At 36.4% G+C, this 18,258-nt stretch overlaps 1 protein-coding gene across 1 annotated transcript in view; it reads right to left on the bottom strand.

Moving 5' to 3' along the window:
- LOC149802439 (cytohesin-1-like) overlaps positions 1 to 18,258 on the bottom strand; it is a 149,010-nt gene that overhangs the window by 16,217 nt on the left and 114,535 nt on the right. The window contains exons 10-12 of the mRNA XM_089951662.1: positions 15,934 to 16,010; positions 14,066 to 14,219; positions 7,413 to 7,482 (exon numbers count right to left, since the gene is read on the bottom strand). Coding sequence (XP_089807788.1) covers positions 7,413 to 7,482; positions 14,066 to 14,219; positions 15,934 to 16,010 — 301 coding nt within the window. The remainder of the gene's footprint in view (positions 1 to 7,412; positions 7,483 to 14,065; positions 14,220 to 15,933; positions 16,011 to 18,258) is intronic.

Below are 18,258 nucleotides of genomic sequence, written 5' to 3'. Positions count from 1 at the left end.
TACTCACACTGGCCGAGCTCAAGACTCAAAAACTTTTGGACAGAGGTGAGATGGCAGTGATCAGTAAAGGCAAGCGTTTTACACCGCTTACAGATCTGCCAACCCTAAGAAGATCGTATTAGTAAGGCAGTTGATTTTATTCCACAAGTTTGACCAGTTTTCAGTAAGGTAGAATAAAATATCACATACTGCTGCTATTGTCAAGTTGGAAAATGTGAATTTAAAAAGTTCGGTATTTCGAAATGATCCATCAATGGTAAACATTATGTTAATCTGAAAGGTTTGTAAAGTGCACATACACCTTATTTACTTAGAGTACAGTTGCACAATCTTCAAATCCAAACCCTATGCAGCTCAATGGCTGTCTCTCAACTTGATGTTATTCATGGAATTTTTTCTTCATGTCACATTACAACAGTAATCGTATTTCCCACCATGTGAATACTCAAATCAACATGTGATGTTCAATAAACATAATTGTGTCTCTTCCTCCTTTCATTCAGATTCCGTTTTATTCTTCTGTATTGATTATTAAAACTTTTTATGAGGCTTTTGTTCTCCTTTTCGTTTTTAACATGCATCAGCAGTTGGAAGCCATTTTTAGAAAACTGTGTAATCAAACGTTTGATCATGCAGACACTTCACGTGGTAAAAACATGTGCAGTTTAAAACATCTGAGGCACTATTGAAAAGTTAGTCTGGTTCTCTAATTCCACTATAGCTAATATGAAACCCGGATCCAAATCAAACATGGATGATCCAATTATCTTAAATTTACAGCAACAATCATATTTCCTCACTTTTTCCTTTTATTCCGTAAGTACGTATTTTAAGGGTAATTTTCATAAGAATGACGGCAAAATTATAAGAGTTGGCAGGTCTGCGCTTGGCCACCCGGGGCCCTGTCCCTGAATTATCAGTGTCACCTGGTTATTTTAGAAAGTCAACAGTTTCTGATACTGGAGACTGATAACCAATAACAGTATATGTATAACACTATTTATCACTGATCTAAGAGGGGCCCTGAGTGGCCGAGTGGTTTAAAGTGCTCACCGTCATGGATCACTGCCATCTCACCTCTGTCTGCGTGGGTTTGAGTCTCAGATTCGGCCTATGTGGGTATGTGAGAAAGCTTGCCAGTAGCTTCTCGTGGGTCAATGGTTCTTTCCGGTGTTTTTCCGGGTTCTTCCTCCACCATTAATACTGGCCGCCATGTACAGCCTATCTTGTGCTGAAAAATGGCGTTAAACCTCACAACAACAACAACAACAACTGATCTAAGAAAAAATGTTAAAAAATGTGAGGAATTGAAAATATTAAAACCAAACTGTGTAAAAGGAACTTTTCTAAAGAAAAAAACTTTAAGGGTTTATGATTGATTACTGAAAATCAAAATCAGATGCTTGGCTGTTTGGCTTTGCTGACTATCTTTGCTGACCAGTCTTTGATTATTTTCATTAATTTTCACAAAACAGTATATGTTTTGCATGAGAACAGATAAGCAGTTTTACTGCATAGTCAATGCTCATTTATATTTAAGCAATAATATGTACAATCACTACATGATGATGAAAAATAATGAACACAATGAAGTAATTTTTGGGTCCTTAGAAGTTTGTTTGAAACATGTTTTACTGTACATATCCAAATACCTGAGTCTGTTTTAAACATGTTTACCTGTACATATCCAAATACCTGAGTCTGTTTTAAGCATGTTTTACTGTACGTCTCCAAATACCTGGCATTGTTTTAAGCATGTTTTACTGTACGTCTCCAAATACCTGGGCATGTTTTAAGCATGTTTTACTGTACGTCTCCAAATACCTGGGCATGTTTTAAGCATGTTTTACTGTACGTCTCCAAATACATTGTGACCCCACTATAACATGGTAGTTGGGAGCCATAGAACCCGATTGTGTTATAGACCGAACCATGTTATAAGCAACCAGGTCAGATAGCTGAAGAAAATTATGCATGTACCCCAAAACATCTGCAAAGGGGGAAGGGTTAGGTAATAAATGCAGGCACAAAAATACATGCTTCATTGGCACAGTTACCATCTTAAATCAATGAATACTGAATGAGAAGTAAACCTGTAGATAATATTTTTACTTTATTCAGAGAACCACGCATTGGTACATATATGTGTATACTGTTTGTATATGCATGTCTAATGTATAGCATGAATAGAGTATCAATGCCATGTACTCACCCATGAATCTCATCACATACATTGAATCCACAATACAAATAATTCCATCAAAAATATGCACACATACAGATTTAAAATATTCAATAATTTTGTTACAGGTCATCTAGGTCTGAATTCAGTGGGGGAAAAAAAGCACAATCACGTAACGAATCATAAAGCACATTTATTTTTCAGTACATCCTAAGTCGGTAAAATCAGTTTGCATTTTAATTCACTGCTAGTAGCGTTCGTATGCAAAAACTTTTTTACTGCAAAAAGGAAACTTTCATGGCACAGTAAATGTGTTCCAGTCATGTTGGAAAATGAAACAATCCCTCAGATTCCATTGCTTTTATTTAGGGGCCCCGAGTGGCCGAGTGGTCTAAAGCGCTCTTCGTTACGGATCACTGCCATCTCACCTCTGTCTGCGGCGGTTCGAGTCTAAGATTCAGCCAATGTGGGCATGTGAGAAAGCTTGCCAGTAGCTTCTCGTGGGTCGGTGGTTCTTTCCGGGGTTTTCCGGGTTCTTCCTCCACCATTAATACTGGCCGCCATGTATAGCCTATCGTGCTGAAAAATGCCGTTAAACCCCACAACAACAACAACAACAACAACAACAACATTGCTTTTATTTAAGTTTGGTAATGACTTGAAGAAAGGTTCTTTCTTTTTATTGAAGGTTATAGTCGGCTTTCTTTGATGGAGGGTGCATGCATTGTTGAAGTCACCGCTAAAGGAGAGCTTTGGAGAACCACACAAATGCCCATTTCTTATTGTGGCAGCAACATCCAATACTTGCAGTGCATGATTGAGACTGATTTCTGTTCCATTTGCTTAGTTTTCATAACAAAAGGTGCTTCAAAGGTAATCTGTTTTCTTTAAAATTTCATCAAACTATTCTATCTGGGTACATTTTTAAAACAGGAATTTGTCGTCATTTGGTCAGTTGTAGTTACTGTTCCTCCCTGCCAACAGAACAGACCAACAAGTAAGATTATTTTTTCTTCTACATTTGTGGTAGCAGAGTGATGCTGCCTTACACACATGCATCAGATATTTAAAAAGGGTCAATGGACAATGGAGATGCAGGTGTTCTGGTCTGATGACAAGGATTATTACAGAAAATGTGTGTATTCTGAAGGATTTAATTCTGAGTGAAAAGAGGAGGAATTTTACTTACCATCCACATAAAAATATCAGTTTATGTAAACATATTAATTACTAGCGAGTGGCCAAAAATGAGCGGCCAAAAATCTGACAAAAGATAGATTATGAGATAATGCCTCATCTGGTTGATCTGTGCTTCCAGAAATGTCAAAAAAACAAGTGGCTATCTCACAACATACAGATCAATTTCAGTGCATTTTATATCAAGTTTGCGGCTTCCTTTCATAGTGCCTCTGAATTTCTCCATTCCAAACCAATGGTTGTATATACAAGTTTAAACAGCCAACAATGTCGCCAATTAAATGTAAAAAAAGTCAACAGATGGTATATCTTGCTGCAAATAAGGAATTCTTTTGTGCAATTTGCGACATTGGCAAAGCCCTGCGCGATCTCTGAATAAACTTTTTACACGTTATTCTTCATCCTTTTTTGTGTATGAGAAAAATACATATAAAATTTCAGAAGCCATGCCACGATCGTCTTGTATTATTCACACGCAATCTATTCCCCAAAATGACAATAAATTTTTTACATTTTTTCGTACTTTTAAGAAAGAAATGTTTTTTTATCGTGTACGAGAAAAAATACATGTATATGAAATTTTGGGAACCACACCATGACCGTATTATGTCCAAATTTGTGTTATAATGGAGAGTGCTATAACAGGGTCATGCCGTACCTGAACTTTAGAAATCAATGGTTATTACCATATGTATTCACTTTTAAGTCAAGTTTTTAGACCCTAATCTGCAATCACACAAGCGGCCTGCTGATCAGGGTCTATGCTGTTTGTTCCATGGATGATAAAATTGCATAGACAAAGAGTTGATGGCACTGTCAGGATTTTATCTACAGAGTGAAGCTCCCTCCTTCCCTTGTTACTAAAGAGGACATAGAAAAAAAGTGGGGAGGAGGAAATAGGCATATTTCAATATTTACCTAACACTCACTTACCCAACACTCTTTCTTCCTGCTCTGCTGAAATCAAAATCCTCAAAAGATGTCTACCCTAGCTATATAAGCATTAGCCTGTTGATTGTTTCTGACCTTAAATTGTTCTATATCCATGTATGAATATTGTTCTATGCTGAGCACCCCCTTTCACAGTCTGCGGTCTTAAGGGGCATATACATTGCTAGCTTAGCCAGCTTGAACAAGTTAGGAAGCTGTTCTTTATGGTTGTTATTGTATAATTTTCACTGCTCATTGTTTCTTGAATATCTCTGCGCCAAAATAAGATTATTCACCAACATGAAATTTCAGTTTTTTGAATCAGTGCTTTTGGTGACTACTATGTGCGATTTCTTATCTGCTGCATAATGATGAATTAAGATACATTACATCTATCATTACCATAGTCTACTTTTGAAAATGAAAAATTTTGATTAAATAAATATGATCTTTTTAATTTCCCTGTAGATTAAACTTATCTTAACCCTTAGAGGGCTACATAGTTTTGTAGCACTATATTCCTCAAGGCTAAACTGTATTTTAATTAAGCTTTGCCTTTTCTCTATTTTATTTTTTGTAACACTAGACTGGCATGCCATCTAGTTTTATTCATCCAGCATGTACATCAGAATGGTATTCAACATCATTATCAGACATAATCTTCAAACCTTTAAAAAGCAATGTCATCACAGCTATAATCAGCCAGGATTTGCTAGTTGAAATTGCCATCAAAAATGAACTATAATTTTTCTAGGCATTATTTTAAACAAGGATTTGAAAGACTTTCTTCATGAATAAGAGGCCAAAACTACTATACAATACTTGTTCCAGGGCCCAATATGCCAATCCAATTTCATTTAGCAATGAATCATGTCAAGTTGATGTACTCAGATGTATAAATGGTTGCCTACCTGTAAAAAGATATATTGTGCAACAATCGGCACAAGACCTCAAATGGCATGCAACTTGTGTCTGACAAGCACTTTAAAGAGTACATTTTTTTTGGACTTTGAACTGTTTTGCATGAGTTCTTGTACACTGCTAAGTGTTTGAAATCTTTCAAACTTGGCATGAACTGTGCAATCATCACACTTGGCATGAACTGTGCAATCATCACACCTGGCATGAACTGTGCAATCATCACACTTGGCATGAACTGTGCAATCATCACACCTGGCATGAACTGTGCAATCATCACACCTGGCATGACCTGTGCAATCATCACACTTGGCATGAACTGTGCAATCATCACACCTGGCATGACCTGTGCAATCATCACACTTGGCATGAACTGTGCAATCATCACACCTGGCATGAACTGTGCAATCATCACACTTGGCATGAACTGTGCAATCATCACACCTGGCATGAACTGTGCAATCATCACACTTGGCATGAACTGTGCAATCATCACACCTGGCATGAACTGTGCAATCATCACACCTGGCAACATCTATGGTATGATCTGGGTCTTTTATCCACTTATAACTGAGTATATAAGGTATCAAATATTTGTACCTAAGCAAGTAACTTATTTTGATTTGGAGAAACCATGGTAGTTCAAGATTCACGACAGAAAGGTGTGAGTTTAAGGTGCTATATTCCGACTGTCTTTGCACTAAATAACATATTTCTGACTAGTAAAGTAGGATTAGGATATTTTTTTAATGTAGCTTTAACAATTTCTCAGTTATATCTCTATGATGTCTGCAGTGTGGCAGTTTATAGTGATGTCTAGTCCTAACACTAACCTCTTAATGCTGAGCACCTAGCGAGGCAGCTGTTTGTACCATTTTTGTAAGTCTTTGGTATGACTCGGTCGGTGTTCGAACCCACAACCTCCCAATTCTGAGGCACACGCTCTAACCACTAGGCCACAGGAGTGGTGATTATTATATTATTGTTGTTATTGTTGTAGGGTTTAACACCATTTTTCAACACACGATAAGCTATACATGGCAGCCAGTATTAATGATGGAGGAAGAACCCAGGAAAACCCCAGAAAGAACCACCAACCCATGAGAAGCTACTGGCAAGCTTTCTCGCATACCCAGATTAATATATTAAATGACCCCTTGTAAAAAACTATTTTTTATTTGTATAACTGACTACACCAGAAAAACATAGAACACTTGTTAGTAATTTGCTTCTTTAAAACTGAGTTAATTTTTTTAAAACAATTTCCTAGTGATCAAATCATGGCTCATCTACAATTGTGAAAGCTTTATCAGTACCGGATTAAAATAGTTATCAAGGGCTAAAAATCTTGAAAATGTATTTAAAATAAAAATAAGTGAATGACGAACTTCTCAGAGAGCCATTCTATATCCTCAAGAATGAAAAAGTATACTAGCATAGAGTGTGCAAACATAGCTGATGAAAAAGACGGAAACTTCGTGATGAATATTTAATTTGTATTCTGTAAACTTTGGTCAGTAATTGAATTTAGGGCCTACCTGACTACTCACATATTTTTGGGGATTTGTTTCGTTGAATAACTAGTATTTCTCAAAGATGTTATATTATATATTAAGATCATTATTATTTAGAAGTAAACATGATTAAGAATGTTCTGGAAGTTGTTTACAAATTTGATGAGAAAATGACCCTCATCATGGTTCTGTTATAATCTCAGCTTTTTATATAAATGGTGTTTAGATTGGAACTGTGCATTCCTACCTCAACATATGAAGTGAAATCAGTCTTATTGTTGTGTTCAGATTATATCTGAGAGGATTTATTTATTTAAATTATTCACTGGAATTACTAAGTAATAATTAATACTTCTTGGACTATACACTATTTGAGGATTACTGTGAATTCATTCAAGGATACTTTGGCTTACATCATTGTGATACATCAAGACTATTAACACATTCAAAGTTGGAATTCATTCAGATCACCACTGAAATTCATTTGGAACATTATACTTTTTGGATTTGTGATAGAACTTTTAGGACTACAGGGGATTTAACTATTAATTATCTAAGTTCATTTGCAATGTTCACTTTACAGTCTAGGGAAATAAGTTATATGTTGAAGTTTACAAAAGGTGTAAGTTTTCTGTTACTTATTTTAAGACAGCAGAGGCATAACCACTTACTTTACACATTTTATCCATTCTTCTTTCTCTTCTTCTGTACTTGCTGACATTCTGTAAACATTGTGCTTTCCTACAATATAAAATACTGTGTGTCATCACATCATGGGCAATAAAATACTGTGTGTCATCACATCATGGGCAATAAAATAGTGTGTCACATCATGGGCTCTAAAATACTGTATGTCACATCATGGGCAATAAAATACTGTGTGTCATCACATCACGGGCAATAAAATAGTGTGTCACATCATGGGCTCTAAAATACTGTATGTCACATCATGGGCAATAAAATACTGTGTGTCATCACATCACGGGCAATAAAATAGTGTGTCACATCATGGGCTCTAAAATACTGTATGTCACATCATGGGCAATAAAATACTGTGTGTCATCACATCATGGGCAATAAAATAGTGTGTCACATCATGGGCTCTAAAATACTGTATGTCACATCATGGGCTATAAAATACTGTGGGTCACATCATAAGCAATAAAATAATGTGTCACATCATGGGCTATAAAATACTGGCAAGCTTTCTCACATACCCACACTGGCCGAATCCGAGACTTGAACCTATGAAGACAGAGGTGAGATGGCAGTGATCCGTAACGGAGAGCGCTTTAGACCACTCTGCCACTTATTATTACGGAAGGATATGAATTTTGTACAGTATTACCTCACTATTAACCATCTCAGTACAAGGCAATCTCTTTCATAAAGCAAATGTGAAGGATCTCCATTTTGTTATTTAATAGTTAAATTATGTATATTATACCTTAATATAAGGTAACCTCACCTGGCAGGCAATCCATTTTAATGACTCAGTCTTATAGTGGGAGTGTACTGTATATGTACATTTTATTTAAAGACTACCCAGACAACAGAGTTTTGTTTCCTAAGACTGACATGCAAATTGGTAAATAAGTACCAGTCACTGATGGCTCCCACTATCATTGGTCAGCATTAGGTATATATTTACTGGGTCAATTACTGGTCAATGACAGCTCCCACTATCATGGGTCAGTCACTCATCAATGATGGCTCCCACTATCATGGGTCAGTTCCTGGTCAATGATGGCTCCCACTATAATGGGTCAGTTACTCACCAATGATGGCTCTTATTATCATGGGTCAGTTACTCGTCAATGATGGCTCCCATTATGATGGGTCAGTTCCTAATCAATGATAGCTCCCACTATCATGGGTCAGTTCCTGGTCAATGATGGCTCCCACTATCATGGGTCAGTTACTGGTCAATGATGGCTCCCACTATTATGGGTCAGTTACTGGTCAATGATGGCTCCCACTATCATGGGTCAGTTACTGGTCAATGATAGCTCCCACTATCATGGGTCAGTTACTGGTCAGTGATGGCTCCCACTATTATGGGTCATCAGCACAGTGGGATATCTAATGCAAAACAGGTAACTGTCAGTTGTCAATATTTCAATAAATTTTAAGTGTCATGCTTTAAACATGTTGTTTTGGGCTTAATACCATTTTCAGCACATGACTGGCTATACATGGCAAACAGTCTGATGGAGGAAGGACCTGGGAAAACCATTAATCCATGGAAAGCAATATCAAATACCCATGCTGGCTGAACTCAAGATGCTTTAAACATGCTGTTGTGGGCTTAATGCCATTTTTCAGCACATGGCAAACAGTCTGATGGAGGAAGGACCTGGGAAAACCATAAATCCATAGAAAGCAATCTCAAATACCCATGCTGGCTGAACTCAAGATGCTTTAAACATGCTGTTGTGGGCTTAATGCCATTTTTCAGCACATGGCAAACAGTCTGAAGGAGGAAGGACCTGGGAAAACCATAAATCCACAGAAAGCAATCTCAAATACCCATGCTGGCTGAACTCAAGATGCTTTAACATGAATTTGCATACTTAATGATGAAGTACACAAATAATCAAAAAAAGTGCAATTAAAAATTGAATAAATAAAAAGATTAAACTAAAGATACAATAAATACATACATGTACACAACCAAAGATACAATAAATACATACATGTACACAACCAAAGATACAATAAATACATACATGTACACAACCAGATACAATACATACATGTACACAACCAAAAATACAATACATACATGTACACAACCAAAGATACAATACATACATGTACACAACCAAAGATACAATAAATAAATACATGTACACAACCAAAAATACAATACATACATGTACACAACCAAAGATACTCATTTTTTATCTATGGGATTTCTGAAATAATTTATAGGTGGCTGGAACTGATTATTTAATCCCTTGTCATGTTTTTGAGTTAGGAAGTCACATAGAAAATAAAACTTTTTCATTCATCCCATCAAAGAACTGTCTGTTATGGATGTTTTATTTTGAAGACATTCCATGATTCAAAGGGAATAAAGAATTTACATTATTTTATATTTCCTTCCCATATTTTATGTTCATAAAACAATGTATCTTTTGCTAAAGTTAATAACCACAGACCAGATGGGTCGACATCTGCAGATGTGAATATTGTACAAGATGGCATAGCTTACAATATGCAGACATGATTGTGGTCTTCCATAAAGAAAAAAGGTGAAAAAATTGTAAGGGGTGTTTGGGGGGTCCTCCCCCAACAGGGTGACGAGGGGCAGTGCCCCTGATCTGCGGGTCCAAAAACACATTTTACACTCATAAAAAAACTGCTCATGATCATAAAAAAAAAAAAATAATCGTCTGAAAAACTAATAACTTACCAAAATGTTTCAACTTGTCTTGAATAATTTCACAATATTTATAGTCACATGAATTTGTTCTCCAATACTATTGATGCTGAAGTTATTTCATGTGCATGTCAGTGTTCACATCATAATTAAATCCCAATAATTTCTCAATTTTTGCAGCAAATATATTATACTTCTCTCTTTTCATAACCAATCTGTAAAATAAACACCCAAGTAGATCAACTATATACAAATAATCCCATACATTCACTTGTCTTTTTGTCCAATGGACACAACCTGTTGATATCCAGGTTAAACTCTTTTTGTGGCTTTGGCAAAGATTTCTTTAGCCTTCCTTTTTGTCACCACTGACTTTTTTTGCTCAATAAGCAATTGTTTCTTTTCCTTCTCTGTGAGAGCCTTTATCCTTTCAAGCTGGTGCTTGTATTGGTGACATGCAGTGCGCATATTCTGACAGAGGGCTACATCTGTTCTCTCATGCAAAAAATCTTTCTTCTTATAGTAATCAATTGCACTTTTTCCAGATGCCTTCTGAGCATCAATGTTTCCATATGCAGCTTATTTTGTAGGTGCTGTTCCAACCTCTTCCAACCATGACTACCATAATTCAGATCTTTATTAAAGAGGTGAAAAAATGCCAGTCCTCTAGCTTTCAGTTTTCTTATAAACTGACCAACTAAATTTCCATCAACTTTTCACTCCAGCCATTTCCATTTGCATAAGTTTTTTTAAACCTTTATCTAAACTTTTTGTGTCATGGTATCTCTCAACAACCGGGGATGCCATGTTTTGCAAGCATGCTTCTTCTTTCCATTGCAGGGTTCATACTGAACTCTGAATGATAAATTCAAAGACTTTTCCCAAACATTCAAAGACCACAAACAGATTTTCAAGACCTATTTTTGTTAACATTTTGTATACAGGTTATATGAGAAAACAACAAATGCAAAATGCTATAATATTGTTTAATGATGAAATTCAAACTATAATTAATTTCCTAAAATTGCTTTATAATGACCTGGAAGATAGGTCAACATTCACTGTTATTTCAGAAATATGTAACTTATGCATGAGATTTAATACAAAATAAACTGTTCTCTTAACAGACATCAGCACTGCTTTAAGCGCATTATTATAGCTGCTGTTTTTTCTCTTCGATCATTTTGGAAAGAGAAGCCACTGCTGTCATCTTTTCTTCTGCTCTTCTCCTAAGAGCATTTGACTCTGATACAAGTATGAATCCTTTTAACTCTGCTTCTTCTGCCTTCTGAACAGAGGAAGCATGTAGGCTGGCAATGTCAGCTTTAAGACGCAGATTTTTGTCTTTAAGTTCTTCCACTTCATCCATGCTAACTCCCATTTCTTTAATTTTCTGATTTTCTCCTCATGCTCCTCCTCTGCTAACTTCTTATCCAGATAGGCATGGTACTTATGTCTTGCAGAGCAGGCATATGTCATCATTTCAATGCAAATGATGCTTTCCAAAGGTACACCTGCTTTTCTCATTGTGTCAATGATTAGCCTTTGTGCTCTAAGGCTTTCTCTGCTGAGGTTCTCAACAGATACCTGTTTACTGACAGAAAATCCTCTCTCCACTGTGACAACAACTTTTTCTGGAGAACATTCCAAAGTTCAACATACTCCTTTCTTTTGGAAAGGATGGAATAAAACACTTCATCAAGGCTGTCGTCTGTTCTATTGAAGCATTTCAAGCGATGATTGTCCGATTGGATAACTTCATCCACTAACTTTCCATACTGAGTCAATATTAAATCACACTGGGCTCTACTTCTCTTCCTGCCTCATACATATTTCTGAGGACCCTACAGAGTTTTGCTTTTCCCTTTCCTTATCTGACAATGTACAAAACGCCTTTCGTTTACATATTTTATCCTTTTTCAGCCATTCCTTGTATTTCTCTTGTTCAAGCCAGATATCATTGTAAGAGCAAAGACCTGGCATTTTTAAACACAAGGTGAAACAAAACTGAAGACAAAAATTGACTAAACAAATTTTGACTTCTTGAGCATGTGTTACTTTCATGCACTTTCTACATAAGAGTGAGATCTTGTTCAATGTAACCAAATTTCAATTAGCTGAACAGTCTTGTTAAAAAAAATTGTTAATTAGTGTAATGAACATTTTGATTGGCCAAAGCTGATGGACTTGTCCAATCAAATTGAACGTTTCATCATAAGAAAGAAGCCAGGAAAACCAACTACATTCAAATCTAATGACCGTTGGCAATTTTATTTGTGATTATAATAATAATAATGATAATAATAATAATAATAATAATAATAATAATGAGGACTTTGTATAGCACCTAATCTTTATAAGCTCTAAGCACCTTACAAAATTAGATAACACCTAAAAACAGAATTATATGATTATGAAAAACAAACACCATGAGATTAGAAAACAAGAAAATGTGCTGAAAATAGTTAAGGTGCTTACTTTCTTTGATGAAGGGTGTAGCCGGCTTGCTTTGATAAAGAGTGCATGTGTTATTGAAGTTGCCGCCAAGACCAACTTTGGATGGCCAAACAAATGCTCATTTGTTTTGCTGTGGCAATGAAACTGAATGGGCCATCAAAAGAAAGAAACCAGGAAAACTCGACTATAGTCTGACTATACATCCCCATCTGTTTGTATCCTCACTACTGATTTCAATAACGAAAACATTTAATGTGATAAAAAGTGCACAGAACTAAGTCAACTGAATCATTGATTTATAATTTATAACCTGACTGTGATCAGAATGGCACTAATTCTGGCATCCCCTGCACCTTTCATGCTTAACAGACTTTCCATACTAACATGGCGCTATATTGTGTACACTATGGGCTAGTTTATTTCCATCAGACAACATAATGATGTAGTTCATCCTATTTGGTAACTGCCGGATAATTCTGTAAATTACCCTAACATTCTGAGTTTGGAATTATATCCCTTTGCACATATGAACATATAAATTAAACCGCTTGTTAAATCCATGTGAAAGGCAAATTTGTTGTCATTCTTTTCCTTTGCTTGATTTGACATTGTAAATATCAGAAGCAGACAACATATGTATGTACATCTGTAGTCATGCACACACCAATTTGCTGAGAACAGACTTGTCCAGGAACTGGAAATGGATCTCGAGCATGTCCATCCATTATACTGAAAACTTCTGTTAAGCATAAAATGTGCAGATAATGATGGTGTTAGCGCCACTCTACTCACAGTCAGGTTAGAAATTATAAATCAATGAATGAATTGACTAAGTTCCGTGCACTTTTTATCACATTAAAGGTTTCCATTATTGAAATTGGTAGAGGGGTACAAACAAACGGGTTGGTATAGTCAGACTTTACATCCGAATCTAACAACCATGGACAATTTTATTTGTGATTATGGAAAGAAATTAAAACTGTTGGGTTTATTTAAATTTTCAAAGACTTTTACAGACCTCAGGGTAATCTGCTCGATTTTCCTAAACTTTCAAGGCCTTGAAAATGCTACCTCATTTTTCCCAAACTCTCAAAGACCGTATGAACCCTGCATTGCCATCAGTTTCCATTACACAAAGATTCACTGGATGAATTTAAACTTTTGACCAATCAGAATACTCTTTACAAGAGTCATGTGCTAACTAATATATGGAACGAGTAATTTACAAGGGTTGTTGTGGAACGGGAGAGAACAAACCATTTTTTAAAAACTGGATCAGAGATGATATAAAAAACGGACTATATCAAGAAAATTCTGATTCAGGTTAGGTGAAAAGTGGAATCCTGCTTTAAAACAGAGAAAAATCATGTCTGAATATGTTTGTTTTGTGAATGTTGTACCCTGAATAATGGTTTTACATTATGTTCTGGAGGAGCTGATAATAAGGACTGAGTGACTGAATGGTGAACATTTCATACTAACCTTCTACAACTTTTCCTTCCTTGTCCACTTTACATGCCTTGATTATGTCCTGCCCTGTGCTGTACAACTCAAAACAGTTGGGCTTGCTGCTTTTCTCTGGAACCTCCTTCACTTGAATATTCTCCAGGGGGATGATTCCTTTTGGTTCCTTGTCCTACAAAAAATGGTGAAATTAGTTTTCATTGCAGTGATAAAAAAAAAATGCAGTGTTGTTATTTTTGTCATGCTCCACAAAATCCTTTGATTTAAAAATGAGTCTTTTATGTAAACAAAATTAAAGAAGATAAACATGCAATTAGGTGCGGGGTAAACATTTTTCCTGAATGTTTTTTAGTTCGAGTTACCTCCCTTGAACTATGCCATATACCACTGTTTCACATTATATTTCTCCTAGGAGTCTTGCACACAAAATGAGGAAATTATATTAAGTGATGATTGTAACTGTTTTATACAGGAGATGAACTACCTGCAAAGGTATCATGTAGTTGGGCCAGAAAAGGGACTAATGTATTGTTGTATATAAAAAATTAGAGGCAGAAAAGGGAATAACTTATTGTTGTAAAAAAAAATAGAGGCAGAAAAGAGACTAATTTTCTGTTGTAAAAAAATCATAACAATAGAGGATGAAAAGGGATTAACTTACAGTTGTAAAAAAACAAGCAATAGACATAGAAAAGGGACTAACTTACTGTTGTAAAAAAGAACAAGCAATAGAGGCAGAAAAGGGACGAACTTATTGATGTAAAAAAAAACAGTAGAGGCAGAAAAAGGACTAACTTCCTGTTGTAAAAAATCCAAACAATAGAGGCAGAAAAGGGACCAACTTACTGTTCTGAAAAACCATGCAACAGATGCAAAGAAGGGACTAACTTACTGTTGTAAAATTAACAAGCAATATAGGCAAAAAAAGGGACTAACTTAGTTATAAAAACACCAAACAATAGATGCAGAAAAGGGACTAACAGTTGTATAAAAAACAATAGGTGCAGAAAAAGGACTAACTCACTTTTAAAAATATAAAAAAACATGCAGAAAAGGGACTAACTTACTATTGTAGAAAAACAAATAATAGATGCAGAAAAGGGACTAACCTGCTGTTGTTAAAGGACCATGCAATAAAACTGGAAAAGGGACTAACTTACTGTTGAAAAAGGAGATTGCAGCAGAACCAGAAAAGGAACTAACTCATTGCTGTAGAAGGACCATCTGAGAACCAAACTGGACTAACATGCTGTTGATAAAGGACCATGCAGCAAAAGGAACCAACTGTTGTAAAAGGACCATGCAGTAGGGTCAGAAAAGTGACTTAGTCTTATAAAAGGTCTGTGCAATATGACCAGAAAAGGAACTACTGTAAAAAGACCATGCAACAGAGACAATAAAGGGGACAAACAGACCATTGTAAAGGGACCACATGAAAGAGCCAAACAAGGACTAACTTGCTGTTGTTTAAGGACCATGCAGTAAAGCAAAAAAAAAAGAGACTTACTGTTGGAAAGGGACAATGCATTGAGTAAAAAAAAGGGACTAACTTGCTGCTGTTGTAAAGGGACAATGCAGTAGAGTCAGAAAAGGGACTAATATACTGTTGTGAAAGGACCATACAGTAGAGTTAGAAAAGGGACTAACTTACCATTGTAGAAGGACCATGCATTAGAGCAAAAAAGAGGATTTACTCACTCTTGTTGATAAAGGACCATGCGATACAGCTAAAATGGAATAACTTACTGTTGTAAAAGGACAAGCTGCAGAGCTAAAAAGAGAATCAGCTTACCATTGTAAAAGGACCATGCTGTAGAGCTAAAAAGAGAATCAGCTTACCATTGTAAAAGGACCATGCTGCAGAGCTAAAAAGGAGACTAACTTACTGTTGTAAACTGGAAGTAGTACAGGCAATTATCATTCAATATGAACCATCTTCTCTTCCAGTTCTTGAATCTACCACCTGAAAAACCAATCAAAAAAAGAAACAATTAGAACAAAACTGACAAATCACGTGTAACTTTTCTTCATAATCTGTCCAAATAATTGCCAACAGTAAAGTTCAATATATTGATACATTATAGATATATTTATTATTATGTCTATATACATGGACCAATTATAGGTATCTATTGTGTACTTATGTGCTGAAGCTGTTGCAACAATTTGGAAAAGTCTCGCACTGGTTTAACATTATCTTCAGCCATTTCTTTGTGAACTTTATAAACCTTGAACATGATGCAAATCAGAGCTATAAAACTATGTCATACATTTCTGTTGTCTATATTGAATAAATATGATATCTCATGGAACTTTTCTAGACTTTGCCCTTTGTAATGCATAGCTATAACTCCCATGCATTATGTTGGGACAATGCCACAGAGCTATAACTCCCATGCATCATGTTGGGATGAATGCCACAGAGCTATAACTCCCATGTATCATGTTGGGACAATGCCACAGAGCTATAAATCACATGCATCATGTTGGGACAATGCCACAGAGCTATAACTCCCATGCATCATGTAGAGACAATGCCACAGAGCTATAACTCCCATGCATCATGTTGGGATGAATGCCACAGAGCTATAACTCCCATGCATTATGTTGGGATGAATGCCACAGAGCTATAACTCCCACGCATTATGTTGGGACAATGCCACAGAGCTATAACTCCCATGCATCATGTTCGGACAATGCCACAGAGCTATAACTCCCATGCATCATGCTGGGATGAAGGCCGCAGAGCTATAACTCCCATGCATCATGTTGGGACAATGCCACAGAGCTATAACTCCCATGCATTATGTTGGGACAATGCCACAGAGCTATAACTCCCATGCATTATGTTGGGACAATGCCACAGAGCTATAACTCCCATGCATCATGTTGGGATGAATGCCACAGATCTATAACTCCCATGCATCATGTTGGGATGAATGCCACAGAGCTATAACTCCCATGCATCATGTTGGGATGAATGCCACTGAGCTATAACTCCCATGCATCATGTTGGGATGAATGCCACAGAGCTATAACTCCCATGTATCATGTTGGGACAATGCCACTCAGCTATAACTCCCATGCATCATGTTGGGACAATGCCACAGAGCTATAACTCCCATGCATTATGTTGGGATGAATGCCACAGAGCTATAACTCCCACGCATTATGTTGGGACAATGCCACAGAGCTATAACTCCCATGCATCATGTTCGGACAATGCCACAGAGCTATAACTCCCATGCATCATGCTGGGATGAATGCCGCAGAGCTATAACTCCCATGCATCATGTTGGGACAATGCCACAGAGCTATAACTCCCATGCATCATGTTGGGACAATGCCACAGAGCTATAACTCCCATGCATCACGGTGGGACAATGCCACAGAGCTATAACTCCCATGCATCATGGTGGGACAATGCCACAGAGCTATAACTCCCATGTATCATGTTGGGATGAATGCCACTGAGCTATAACTCCCATGCATCATGTTGGGATGAATGCCACAGAGCTATAACTCCCATGCATCATGTTGGGATTAATGCCAATGATTAACAGGTGCTCACAGAAAATTAATGAATTATTCCAAACTTGGCTTTTTATGTTCTGGTGAATTAATGCTATGCTAAAATCACATGCTAAAAGTTCACCCCAAATTAGGACACACTGACAAACATGGTACAGTCATAGTAATCTCAGTCTCTAATAATACTACAAATTCCCAATTAATAATTCCTAAAGATATGAGAACTCCTGCAAATTACGAAATGCAGACTCTGAAAATCTGATCCAAAAATACCCTAATTTATATCAATCTGACCTACACATCACAGAAAGCCTTGAAAAAGTTAGACCCATTCTCATCTAGTAATTCAATCATTCAATCCAAGTTCAAAGCTTGTAGCAGGTGCACTGACAATAAATGGAAAGCATTTGTATTAATTAAGACTAAACAAGTGTAATCCATTCATTTGGGAAAGTCAAATGAGTATGTGTTCATTTATGCAACATCAACAGTCTTAATTATTATATGTAGACGGTATTTGTCACATTTAAGAGGCTTGTTCTGTAGAAAATGACTGAGTTTATCTTGTCCGAAAAACTGCTTTTATCATTTTATGTCTAGGCAACACTGTTTGCCTTAAAATTAACTCTCTAGTACACCTTTCTTCAATAACTCTCAAGTACACCTTTCTGTCAATAACT

This window comes from Sinohyriopsis cumingii, chromosome 3, assembly GCF_028554795.1.
Source record: "Sinohyriopsis cumingii isolate HCF-2022 chromosome 3, ASM2855479v2, whole genome shotgun sequence".
In the NCBI taxonomy this organism is placed as follows: Eukaryota; Metazoa; Mollusca; class Bivalvia; order Unionida; family Unionidae; genus Sinohyriopsis; species Sinohyriopsis cumingii.
Note: the sequence above shows the minus strand (reverse complement) of the source record. Positions and strands in the feature narration are given on the sequence as shown.